The sequence below is a fragment of the Bacillus rossius genome, chromosome 3, assembly GCF_032445375.1.
Source record: "Bacillus rossius redtenbacheri isolate Brsri chromosome 3, Brsri_v3, whole genome shotgun sequence".
Taxonomy (NCBI): domain Eukaryota; kingdom Metazoa; phylum Arthropoda; class Insecta; order Phasmatodea; family Bacillidae; genus Bacillus; species Bacillus rossius.
This window is the reverse complement of record NC_086332.1, coordinates 104,638,994-104,652,531: the sequence shown is the minus strand read 5'-3', so window position 1 is coordinate 104,652,531 and position 13,538 is coordinate 104,638,994. Positions and strand designations below refer to the sequence as shown.

Genomic DNA, 13,538 nt, shown 5'->3' with positions numbered 1-13,538 from the left:
ACCAGTAAGGTTTTAAATTAATAAATCACCTCAGTCACTACAGAGAACTATTTAAATTGTTGTTCCTTGTATTTTTATCTTTGTATTCATTTTATATATCAAAGCAACATGAAAAAAAAACTTCATTATCGAACCAGAAACACCAAAAAATACACATGCAGAGAAGCACAAAAAATACTGACTTAGCAAGTGTTTCTGCAGTGGATTAAATAAGTATAATAAATAGCCTTTAATGTTTCATATAATCAATTTTCAACTCTATTAAATTTAAATTAATTCTTCTAGATAAATTTAAGATTGTAACGCCATGTCCGTATTCGCCTGAAGTTTGTAATACTAAACGCACTTGTCCCTGGAAGTGACATCACAAGGGCTGCATAACTGGAAGTGAAGTATATTCAAGTACGCAAGTAAACAAATCTGCGTACCTCTCACGTACTTTCAGTTTAAAACACGTCACCAATTTAAAAAATCTTTTGTAGGTTATTATTTATTTTAAAAATTTAAGAACTCTTAAAAACATAAACCATTTTATTATAAATTTAATGAAAACATTTATTTATATACATTTACAAAGAAGTTTAAACAAATACATGCACATACATAGCCTACCGTTCGTAACTACAAAACATAGGTAAAATATAATAATAAATTAAACTGCCTTAAATTCACGGGACAGCAATTAAGTGTTATAAATGACTATTTTCGGCTAAAATTATTTTCTCAATAAAAATTGTGTGCAAAGATAAAATGTAAACATCCTTTTTGGCTGGATAGTACCATGTAAAGAGGCCAAACATTGAACCCGTCCGGATTTGTCAAGGGCAACTGAAGTACGCAAGGTTGCAAGTACATAACTACATACTGGAATTCGGATTGGCCTAAATAAACATGTTAGTAGTAGTATTATAGTTTAATTCCTCCGAGCCCAGGCTGAAGATTGAGGATGGGGTCAATGACCTATTGCTCTGATGTCACAGCGGCAATATTTGCTGTCAAAAATCCTCAAAAATGACTCAAAAATTCTTAAAAAAAAAAAAAAAAAAAAAAAATTCCTATTTTAAGGGGAAAATTCTCGTTTTGAGAGAAAATTTCCAGTTTTAGTGCTCAAAACTGTCAACACCTTTAATTCCTTAGCGTCAAGTCATTCTGAGCCACTGAGGTCATGACCTTTACAATTAGGATGACATCACCGCCATTTTGAATTATGTTGTAACTGTTGCAATTATCGAATGTATAAAAATTAAACTAACATGACTGTACCGCACTCTAGCAAACGTAAACAAGATGACGACTGTGATGTCATAATCCAAGATGGTGGACATGACATCATACTAGCTGGCTATTTATATACCTTGGCATTAGTGGTGGGAAGTTAGTCTGACTGCGGCTTCCATGGAGGAAGGATTGTTCGCCATTTTTTTATTTTTGCACTGACCAGGTTCGAACCGAGGACTCCGAGCTCCATGATGATAGTGTGTTTTTTAAATAATAATTTATTAAAATTTGGTTAATTATTTTATTTTATAAATTGTAAATCTCTTCTTATTAAAATATGAAAAAAATACGGATTTTCAAGATGGTGGTAGTGATCTCATAATTCAAGATGGCAATGTGATATTATTTAAATTTTTATTATTTTTTTATAAATTTAAAAATAATTAAGAATTTTTTGGATGATAATTACGGTTTTTCAAGATGGCGGCTGTAACGAAACTTGCAACGATCGAAAATCCAAGATTTGGGAGTGTAACGAAAAGTGCAATGATGTTATACACATCCAATATGGCAGGCGTAATGAAACATTTCTAAAATTCAAGATGGCGGCCATAACAATATGTACAACAGTGTTTTTCAATATTTTTAAATTAAAATTTTGTTAGTTAATTTTTTATAAATTTTAAAGCTTTTCCCGTTTTTCTAGCATAAAATAATACAGATATTCAAGATGGTAGGTGTACTGATAATTGCAACAGTTATGACACAATTAAAAATGGTGGTGATGTCATCCTAATTGTCACTGTCATGACCTCAGCGGCTTAGAGCAGCTTGACGCTAAGGAATTTAAGCAGCTTTTAGGAGTTTTCAAGCCGTTGATATTTTTGAGGACTAAAACAGGAAATTTTCCCTCAAACGGGAATTTTTCCCTCAAAATAGGAATTTTTTTTAGTAATTTTGAGTCATTTTTGAGGAATTTTGACACCAAAAATGGCTGCCGTGATGGCAGAGCAATCGGTCATTGACCCCATCCTCAATCCTCAGCCTGAAGCCGGGGCTCTGAGGAACCAAAATATAGTACTCATGTTATAATGCTATTAGAGCCTACTTCAATTTGAGTCATTTTATTAAAATTATGTTTACCTCCAAAAAAGGTTTTTTAAATTAGTATGTATGCTATGTAAACAGGGTAAATTTTAGTGTAAATCAATATTTATTTTCTGTGCCTCATACGTTGATGCCTGTATGTATTCTTGATTAAAAAGTAAAAATGTTTAACTAACAGGGCCTATATCATAATTATGCGTACCAGTTGCCGAAAATGTAATGTAATAATACTTGTATATCTAAGAAAAATTATAATATTTTTTATTAATTTGCAATGAATGTGTAATTATTTTTCTACAAAATTTGGTTAATACATTGCTATTTAAATAAATAATTTTTCCTCAAATTGTTTTATTTCCATTTGTCCGAAGACATTTAATTATGTACTTAGCTTACTAATTTTTACAGTTTCTCAATATTTCTTTATTATGCAATTTTAAAATGTAAATTTGGCATGCAGCAATTACAATTTCTGAAAGGTGAGTATAAATGACTATAAAACTACGTCAATGAAATATATTTATTGTACTAGTATTCCTCGCTCCTAATCACTGAGACTCTGGTTGAAGTTCAGTTAAGTACTAATACATTTGATTTCCGTATATACATCAGTGGTCGTAATTGATGCACACCTTTTTCCTACTTAAATGATCAAGGTCCATATCTGAAACAGTGTTTTTCATGTGGTGACATGTGGGTTGTTTTTTAACGGTTTGGGAAGGGAATTAATACTCTTCGCGTATCACTTTATCTAGCTACCTCTGAAATATTCTTTTGTTACCTATGACAATTAGCCTACTCTTACATATTTTCATTCTGACACTTCTTACTGGGTAGCGAAGACGGTTTGTGTTAAAGGTCTGTGACCCTTTCAGAGTTAAATTTTAATTATAGAAATATTAATTATTAATTACAACATGTTATTTCGTGCCTGTCCGAACTGCAGTACATAAATACCTACAAGGAGAACTACCGGTGATGGTTGACGTCACCCGTAGGTGAAGGTGAGCATGAAGGTGCTCTTCATTTCGTCAGACGTGACAGCCGTAATTTATACTTACGCCAATATTTATGTTGCAATAATAAATTACTAAACGATAGCTTATTTTGTAAATTTTAATTACTTTTTAAAAGAAAAAATTGTGACGAATGCCAAGGACATTGAACAACTAATAACATAGATTTCAAACATCATACATGATAAATAAAAATGAAGGGGTCATCGAAAGCCATAAGTTGCAGGTCAGCTAAAAAAGCAAACCAAAAAATGCCTCAGCTCTATCATCATGTTTACATATTTACATGCATAATACCTACATTCAAACAACTAAAATTAGTGCAATAAGCTGCAATATTTTGTGGACATACATTCAGCTACAAATATAAATTGATTGTATAAAAAGGTCACCTTTTATATCGTCGCACAGAAAACTAAATTTTTATCATATATAAACAAAAACCGCTTTACAACATAAAGTCACTTAATTAGATGTTCAAATAGCTGTGACAAAATGTGTAAAGCAAGAAAACCTGTAGAAGTGCAAAACCTTTATCGTACAGTATATTACAAAACATTTTTTTTTACGGGAAGGATAACTGCATTACCTGCCAACCTTACTGATTGTAGTGGTCAGCTGTGTTAGAGAGTTCTTGTGTCATCTCATAGATTAGCTTATTTAGTATAAGCATGTCAAACTAGTCGAATATGTTATAATAAATAACTAAAAAGTTGATCTTGCGTAACTTGCAGAAGAGACCAAATCTAAGATTTTTGCCACCAACCCACCGAGGTAAAATGTACAATATGTTTATCGTATATGTGAAGTGTTTTTTATATTTGTTTACATATGTATGCACAAAATTAATATTTATTATAATTCTGCTGAGTTTCACACGGTTACTTACGGGTTTAGAACTGAAATGTACCGAAAATAGTAATATTTATTCTCTTACGCACTTTGAGGGTCAAACGTTCGAAGAAGTCAGGTGAGAATTGACAGAGAAAACTGAGCGGAAATCTTACTTCTCTCCGAGGCAGGCAGTTGGCTGGCTTTCCCACCACCCTTTGCAAGCTTTTTGAAGAACATGACACCCCGCTGGGCGATAAGGAATTTTGAAAAAAGTGCCTTCTTTCCTCCTACTCCTCCATCACCACCCCCCACACTAATCCATTGCTCATCCGTACAGTTAGTGCTCTCTATCGAGGATTTTGGAACTAAGTGTGTTGTGTTCTTTCTCTGCTAGCTTGGGAGAAACTCAGGATCTTAGCCTTAATACTATTACCTTCATTTTATGACAACACATGATGCATGTATTCAGCTCTAGAGCTATACCATTAAATGATCTTTTACCACACAATAATAAAAAGATTTTCTTACATTTTTACTTTCTCAACAAAATGTTAAGTAGCATGTTATTTGATTCCATTCTTCCAGTTTTTATAACTCTCTATAGACAAACTGATTACTATAAATAAACTATTACACTTTGTCTATACAAAATTATATTTTGCCACAAAATAAAAAAAAAAACAATTCTTCCATAATTTTACAGAATTCAGCTTGAATACGGTTAATGTTAAATTGCATCTGTTTTTTTTTTACAGAGACCATATTAACCCTAAATATTTTATCATGGTAGATGTCATATATTTGTGATGTTATTTAACTGTTTCCATTTTAATAGTTTGAATATTATAGCATGTGCTAAAATAATACAAATTAAAACATATATATAAACATTATATATATTCACTATCTTGTGAGGCCTAAATACTTTGCTGATATGATAAACACGTTCATCCACAAGCGTTGACGCATCACGGAACACTGAGACACTGCTGCTTGTGGTGTTTTTGACATCTCAGCCACAGCAGTAGGTAGCATACAGTAGGATGGTACTACGTGTCGTGTCTTGTTGTTTGATTCTTCACATGGTCCATCATACCATGTATTATTTAACAAACTTTATGTCCAATGCACTTGCTGGCACTCTAACTCTTCAAACATTCACTGTTTGAAATAGTTATGTGTTTATATGTAGTGTTTTATACCATTTAAATGTAAACTGTAAAAATATATTTTTTTAATATTTTAAGTAATGGCCTACCTATTTGCTAGTTACGAATAACAACTTGATTAATTAATTATCATGTATAAATTTTGTTACTTTTGTACTTAACTTTATTAAAAATCTCTTTATTCCCTGTGTGGGATTTGTGCTCTGAAATTGGGATTTTAAGCATTATTTTGTGTCAGTGTAGATGGTGGCTGCCATAAGGTTGAGCTGTAATGAATATAACAAAAAATATTATAAATCTATGGTTTTTGTAGCATTTGATTATTTGTGTATAATTAATTCAATTTCTTTTGGTAGCTAAAAGCAATTTTTTTAATAAAGGAAGAAAATACTAACTTGTTTGTACATGAAATTATTTTAATGAAAACCCATCTACGTTAAGTCGAACGACACGTTTCCTGCAGAATGACTGATAAAAAGGGAGGTAGGTGTATTATGTTAAATCACTAACTTATCAGAAACACTAAACACTTCTCTTTCATGCCCACATTGTTCTGCCACTAATTATTCCACTGTAATAATCTGTAATTATTTCACGGAAAAAGTTTTTAAAAATTTAATTACCAAACAAAGCTCTTTCGAATATGAGGACAATCACTGGGTGAATAATGCAAATAAAAGTTTTCTGAATCAAACTTTAACATGGGAAACATGAACCAAACTTTCAATATTATAACTACGAGGTGTAGCTATTAAATAACTGGACTGATGCTGCTCCCAGCAAACTGCGAGCGTGCCGCGACATGTTAGAACATGACTGTGTCTGATGGTCCTTCCCCCACCCTGAGCTCGCTAGACAAGCCAGCAGGTTGCTCAGTTTGACTGTAGCAGTTGCTTGAATTAGTCTACGCACAAGTGATGCGTTGGAAAAATGCCAAGTGGTCAGATGGACCAACGGGTTAACCTCAAGTTTCTTGTTAAACTAGGGAAAACTGCCACAGAAGCTTATGCAATGTTGAAAGAATTCTACGGGAATGAATTTTTATCCCGCACTCAAGTTTTTGAGTTGTTTAAACAGTTTAAAGAAGGGCGTAAAACGAACGAAGATGATCGGCGCCCAGGCGGCCCTCAACGTCAAAAACGGACGAAAACATTGAACAAATTGGTAAATTAATCTGCGCTGATCGTCATCTCAGCATCCGAGGGCTTGCTGAAATGGCAGGAACCGACAAAGAAAGTGTTTGACAGATTTTGCAGGAATCATTTAACATGTGGAAGGTTTGTGCAAAAATGGTGCCGAAACTCCTCACTCCAGAGCAAAAGGAATCAAGACAGAACATTTGTACTGTCATACTAAACAACATCGCCACTAATCCAGATTTGTTAGACATGGTGATTACTTGTGATGAATCGTGGTTTTTTAATTTATGATCCCAAAACAAAGAGGCAATCCATGCATTGGAACAGTCCAAGCTCGCCAAGGCATAAAAAAATTGGTTGTCTGTAAAGTCGGTTTACGGACGATAGTTTGTGACGTCATAACAAAACATTGATGAAATGATTGCATACTTTTATGAATAAAATGGAATCATTTTTATTTGAATAATAAAAGAATAAATACTTGAAATTATACTAGTAATCAGATTTTTAAAATGCAAAAATAATTAACCTTTATTGCCGAAATTCTTGTTGTAATGAGTAATGAAAACCACATTTTTTCACTTCACTTTATAAACAGTGTAGATGACTTGTAATTAATTTTAAAAACTGGCGTTTAGCTATAAAGTTTATATATAATTATGAACAAGTCTTCATATAAATAAATTGTAATGAAATATCTATCAAATTATATGAATCACCATAATTCTTTAGTCAATTGTAACATAACCTATTATTACTGCACTCGCCGTGCCTGGTACCCGCGATTGCGGATAAATATCGCGTTTCATTCGGTTCGCGTTCGTCACCGTAGATGGCAGCACGGTAGGGGAATAATATTTCGTTTTTGAAGTGAAACTTCTAATGCGACTTCCAACAAGGTTGCGTTAAACGTTTAACGCTCCTGGGGAGGGGGATTAGAAAGAGACAAAGCGAGAGTGAATGCGTGTTTCATAGACACACAAATAGTGAGTGTGTGTCATTTCTCTATGTCCACGAGGTCTCGCCACGTCAATTTTTTCCTTGGGGCGAACCCGTCCGCTTAAGTAAATAAACAGCTTTTATCATTGAATGATTTCATGATTTATTTTAGTTTGATTTGATACAATATGATTTCACTAAAAATTAATTTCTACCCCTTCCTATTTTCATTTCCACATTACGAAGTTTCACTTCTTCCGCGCGGAGGGACTCAATGCACTATTTTTTTTATAACACGAATTTATAACAAATACGCATCCCAAATACACCAAACTTATTTATAATGTGTTTTACAATATTTTTTAAAACATTGTGCAAAAGATCCCGGGTGTAATTTGAATTATTATGTGTAACTGTAAAACACCATTGTTCGTTAAAAATATGTTATTCTTTGAGGAAGTAATTTTTTTTTAATTTTTCTATCTTTTTTATGAATAAAATAGAATCATTTTTATTCAATTATCACTATTTTGTATGGATACAAAGAAGGAGTGAAATGAAATCTACAATTTAATTGATAAATTTACTTTTATTTGCACTCATTAATTCAAATATGTTTATTACTTTTGTAGTGTCGCGTGCACCGTATTTATTTTTAAAAGTACAAAAAAAAAAAATGAAAGTATAGCAGCAGCAGGGATTCGATCCGTCAACCTTTGGATTGGTAGTCAGCGATGCTAACCGCAAGGCCACGAGGCCATATTATAATTAATAGTTTCAGATGTTATATATATATATATTTTGTTCACGGTAGGGGAATAATATTATTTAGTTTTTATAACACGATTTTATAACAAATATGCATCCCAAATACACCAAACTTATTTATAATGTTACAATATTTTTTAAAACATTGTGCAAAAGATCCCGGGTGTAATATGAATTATTTTGTGTAACTGTAAAACACCATTGTTCGTTAAAAACGTATTTGAATATTCAACATTACTTTTAAATAACCCTACCGATTGTGCTGAAAATTGGTGGACGATCGTTAAATTGCATAATATTAATAATTCAAAAGACGAAAATATGATTGAAAAGTCAATTCGATGGTTGTTCCAATCGAGTGGAAGAGAGATGCCACGCATGCGTACAATGAACATAACAGGACACATCCATAGTGGGACAATGTGCGTTACGGGACACTTTTTCGTGCGTGCAGCCGGCATTCATTGATTTATTAGACGTTGTCATGTCAAAAAAGCCAGGATAAGCAAATCCAAATTCAAAGCAAAGATGATTGTGTTTTTCGACATTCGTAGCATTTTCTATGTTTGCTGGGTACCTGAGGGTTAGAGGGTCAATCAACATTTATACATCGAGGTTCTGACGGCCCTACGTGAGCGTGTGAGAAGACGATTCGATTTGTGGAAGACAAAGTCCTGGATCCTTCACCAAGACAATGCACCAGCCCATTCTGCCTTGTCTGTGAAAGCGTTCCTCGCAAAATACGGCATCACCATGTTGAAACATCCACCGTACTTGCCCGACCTTGCCCCCTGTAACTTTTTTCTATTTCCCAAGGTCAAGTCGGTGCTGAAAGGGACAGGATTTGAAAGTGTTGAAGCAGTTAAAGCAAAAGTGACGGAGGTTATCAACCAGCTGACAGAAGAAAACTTCCAGCACTGCTTTCAACAATGGAAACATCATGTGTAGCGGTGTAGGGATCGCCAAGAGGAGCACATTGAAAGCGTTAAAACTTCTGCTGTGATTGGTGACGAATAAAAAGTGTTATGACTTCGCTCTGGTTCTTTAATAGCCATACCTCGTATAATGGTTTCTGTTAAAACTATTACCTTTATTTTATGACAATACATGATGCATGTATTCAGTCTTAGAGCCGTACCAACAAATGAACTTTCACCACACAATGATAAACAGATTTTCTAACATTTTTGCTTTGTTAACAAAATGTTAAATACCATTTTATTTTATTATATTCTTGTATTTTGTTTAAACTCTCTATAAATATACTGATTATAAATAAACTATTACACTTTCTCTGTAAAAAATTAACATTCTAAAGAACCATAGTTTTTTGTATGAGAGATAATCATACAATATTAAAATATATTTTGTCACAAAATAAAATAAAATACTATCTGTAATTTTACGTCGTAATACGTACAGCATTGTGATGCACAAAAATGTTAAGCCAGTGTGCTTGCACCATTGAATGGTGGAGTCGCCACGGAGCGTATGAGGATGTGAAATGCAACTGCGACAAATCAGCATGCGCTTATCACATGCGTGTGGCACAATGTACTGTCTTCTAAGATGGTGTGCTTGAACATTAACTGTAAAGACTGGTAACCATTAAAAAGTCAGTTTTCAGCTCCATGTATTCTACTTTTGTGTGTGGGTGCACCTGTGCATGCATCATCTGGAGGGTTATCTGCAAAATACCTTGTTAACACACTAAATTCCTCTATAAATTATCAAATTGTGGTCATCTTTTCTTTTATTAGTTGCAATCTTACACTGGTACTTTTGTTAAATCATTTAATTGGTGGTACAGTTGGGCATGAGTATAAAAAGCTTTAAAATTTTTAACTTATAGCTAGCCGTAGTTGTTAGCACAAAGAAGGTTCCATACGTAACCAGTTCTTATAGTCTAGAGCATAACAGACTATTTTTGCACAACATTGTGTGACTAGAAGTGATTATTTGTGCCTGTAGCACAAAGGGATACAGGAAGCAGCTAGTTAGTAGACCAGAGTTTTGTTTGTTACTTGAATTACTCAGACAAATGGCTTCACCAACTGATTGGCCATTCGCTACTATCCACCAAATGAAGAAAGAGTTCTCAATCAGTTAATCATTCAGGTGTCTATGCCTTACGTAAGTTTTTTTTGTTTGTTTTTTGTTCTGTCCAATTTAGAGGCAAGCTCTATCCTTCTGTTGTTGCTCTTCTGTCATGTTATTTGTTTCAGCTTTTAAAATTATTCACATGTACGTGAGTTTATTGTCCAAGTAACACAGAGAATTGCTGCAGATTAATATTAAATGAAGCTAGGTTTTGCAGATTTTGGTTTTCCATGGTTTCTTGAAATCACTTTATATAAATTATAGGATAGTTCTTTTCTGTAGATCATGATAGACTGTTTCACCAGTATCTCTGCTATTTGTAGTACCTTTTTTTTGTCTCTTAATGACTTCACTGTTAACAAAGAGTAAAAAAGTGGCTTTTCTCATTTGGCATGCTTTTACGTAGTTATGACTTTATATTTGTTGTAAACTTACTAGCAAGCAGCAGTGTTTGTTGATGTGGTTTGTGTAAAATGTTTGCAGATCCCAGCTCCCTGTGGCTGAGTGGGATGCTTCAGTTCAATGACTCGAACAGCATGTTGCTGCAGCAAGGGCAGCAGGACCCTGACTTTTGCAGCATGGCGGAGGACTCCTTCGACACACCTGGTCGCCTCAAAGTGGTGAGATCATCGTGTTATTGGTGTTCTTCAGCGGACTTGCATGTCTTCTCAGTTCAAACCAACCATAGAACCATGTTTGGTGTATGTGGCTGTCGCTGGTATTCCAGTATTTAAGTTCTCATTTCGATCCCCAGTGGCAGATCATTTTCCAGATTGGGGTTATCAGTTGCACCATTGAAAATGAGTAGGCTCTGTATATTTTGCGAAACTATTTCCAGACCAGTTGTGTGTAGAACTTTATAGCTTTCATTGTCTGTGTTCATTGTTGGCTGGGTTTACTTCAGGCATATGTCTACTATCAACACACCAATCACAACCATCCAGTGCAGAAGCAAATGCATCCTGAATGGCCCGGCCAAGTAAGGTAACGGCTTCTCTCATAGACAGAAGCCAAGTACTAGGGAACAATCACTAGCTAAGACATACCTAATTGCAGTCTAATGAGTGATCAGATTATTATACATGACACTTGAAATTAGTGATTCTGTTTCCAAAACTGGTTACATTCTTATTACCTATAGTACCATTGTGTTTTGATCAGTAAGAGTTAAGCTGTTTGTCTATTGTGGTGGTTCATTCACACAAATGATCTCATAGGGTGAAGTAATTCTCTCATAAAGACATGCTAAGACCATTTTTCAGTTCAAATAAAATGTGAAGATGAATCTCTAATTCTTCATCAAAGTTAAAAGTCAAAGATCATTTAAATATTTTGCTACTATCAGAAAAATCCATAGATTTACAACTTTTAGTGTTTGAGTATGTGTTCAATCAGCACATCTTGCCACTGTTTGTAAATAAAAAGCAAAAATATTGAAATCAAATATTACTATGTAACAGCAAGATTAAATTATTTGTACATTTAACACTTAAACACTATATATTTATTTATTATTATTATTATGCCTACCAACAGTTTTAAAACTTTAGGGGTAGGCACAACATAAAGACAAAAACATGACATAAATAAAATAACAGTGTACAAAGGACAAAAACTCTAATGACAAACAAACACAAATGGGTCATTAACTCATTATCAAAAAAATGTACAATTTCATAGCATAAAATTATTTCTGAAAAATTTCTTTGAAACCTTTTTATAATTTGTTGTAGAGGAGGTGTTACATTTAGTAATTGATTTATAATATTGGTCAAGATCATATAGTCCCGTATCCATTTTTTTTTTTAAATATTTGAAAAAATTCCTTGTCCACATGGTACACGGACATGACAACACGGTACACGGACATGGCAACACGGTACACGGACATGACAACATGATGTACACAGACACGACTTAATTTATTAATGGACTTGATAACATGACACAAGGATGTGATTTAATTAAATGCCCATTTAAAGGAATTTAAAGATTAGACCGTTAATGTTAGGCAACCATCTAGAAGACAAAAATTAACAATTACATGGAAGCGAACACTTAGATATTCATAGAACACAGGCAATTTAACACAAGTTTATATATTTGCCCATATTTTTTGAAGAAAAGAAAAACTGGTTTCTCTTGTTTATAGTAGGTTCACTTAGCACTTATTTCACAGCAACCAAGTCTATCAATTCTATGTTTTCTTTATCTGGGAACACAAAAGCAAATCCAGTGGATTTTCGCATGAATTTACTTGCAACTCTTGACCAGCAACTTTTTCTACTATTCCAACGTAGTGTGTTTGAAAGTTTCTTTGTGAGGTATACTTGACAACAATGTAGCTGTTTCGCTTGACATGGAATGCAACAGGCTGCTTGTTTTCAGCCTCATCAGAATCATTTGTGTATACTTCGTTGTACCTCAGGGTCTTTGAAGAGGAAGTATCTAATTTTTGTTAAGTAAAACACATAATATAAAAACAAAATAAATCCCAAGTTAATCATTGGTGAACAGCTGTAAAGCAATATTGAGCAGCTATATTCAGTCAAATCTGTATACCACAAAGAAACTTATATTTCATCTAATGTTAAAATAACTTAGTTGTAAAGATAACTAGTAACATATAACACCCAACCAAATGTGTATGTTACAAAAGGATACAGGAAGAATAATCCACAGTGGTTTGTCCAATTCCATAGTGTGTGCAAGAAGCTCCAGCTTTGCACATTCTGCAGCTCAATCTTCTTGCTTGTACTACTGTCCCATTGTCTCTACACCAGTTTATCTCATGAACTTTGAGTACACCTTTGAAAGAATGTACATTGTTTGGAAGATACTTTTCTATTTGTTCAATTTCATTGGTGTCAATCTTATGAATAACAATGTTGCGGTTGCTATTTTTGATTTCAGACATAAGAATATCAATGTTCGGAATATCTTTTCCTTGAGCAACAAGATTGTCTGCTAATCTCTTAATATAATCCCCCCACACCATCAGGCGCTCCTTTTCCATGTCCTGCCTACAATAATGCCAGTGGAAACTATTTACTTGTAATTCCTTGGTAAGAAAAGTAGCTGCCAGAAAGAACATGTTTTTGTTTCTGTACTGAGTGGTGGGACCATCACTAAGAAAGTGTATTGCTTTGAGATTTGGAACACAGTTTTTCACTTCTGAGAATACTGGCTATTAGTGAGCACGTATGGCAACCGGATTGTGCTTTGGGCTTACGGACAATGTACAGATA

General features: G+C 33.8%; 1 protein-coding gene across 4 annotated transcripts in view; it reads left to right on the top strand.

Annotated features, from left to right (window-relative positions):
* The window catches only part of LOC134531097 (polycomb protein Sfmbt), a 225,055-nt gene that overhangs the window by 23,017 nt on the left and 188,500 nt on the right, over positions 1-13,538 (top strand). For all 4 annotated transcript variants that reach the window (XM_063366638.1, XM_063366639.1, XM_063366637.1 and 1 more), the window contains exon 2: positions 10,774-10,910. In XM_063366638.1, coding sequence (XP_063222708.1) covers positions 10,774-10,910 — 137 coding nt within the window. The remainder of the gene's footprint in view (positions 1-10,773; positions 10,911-13,538) is intronic.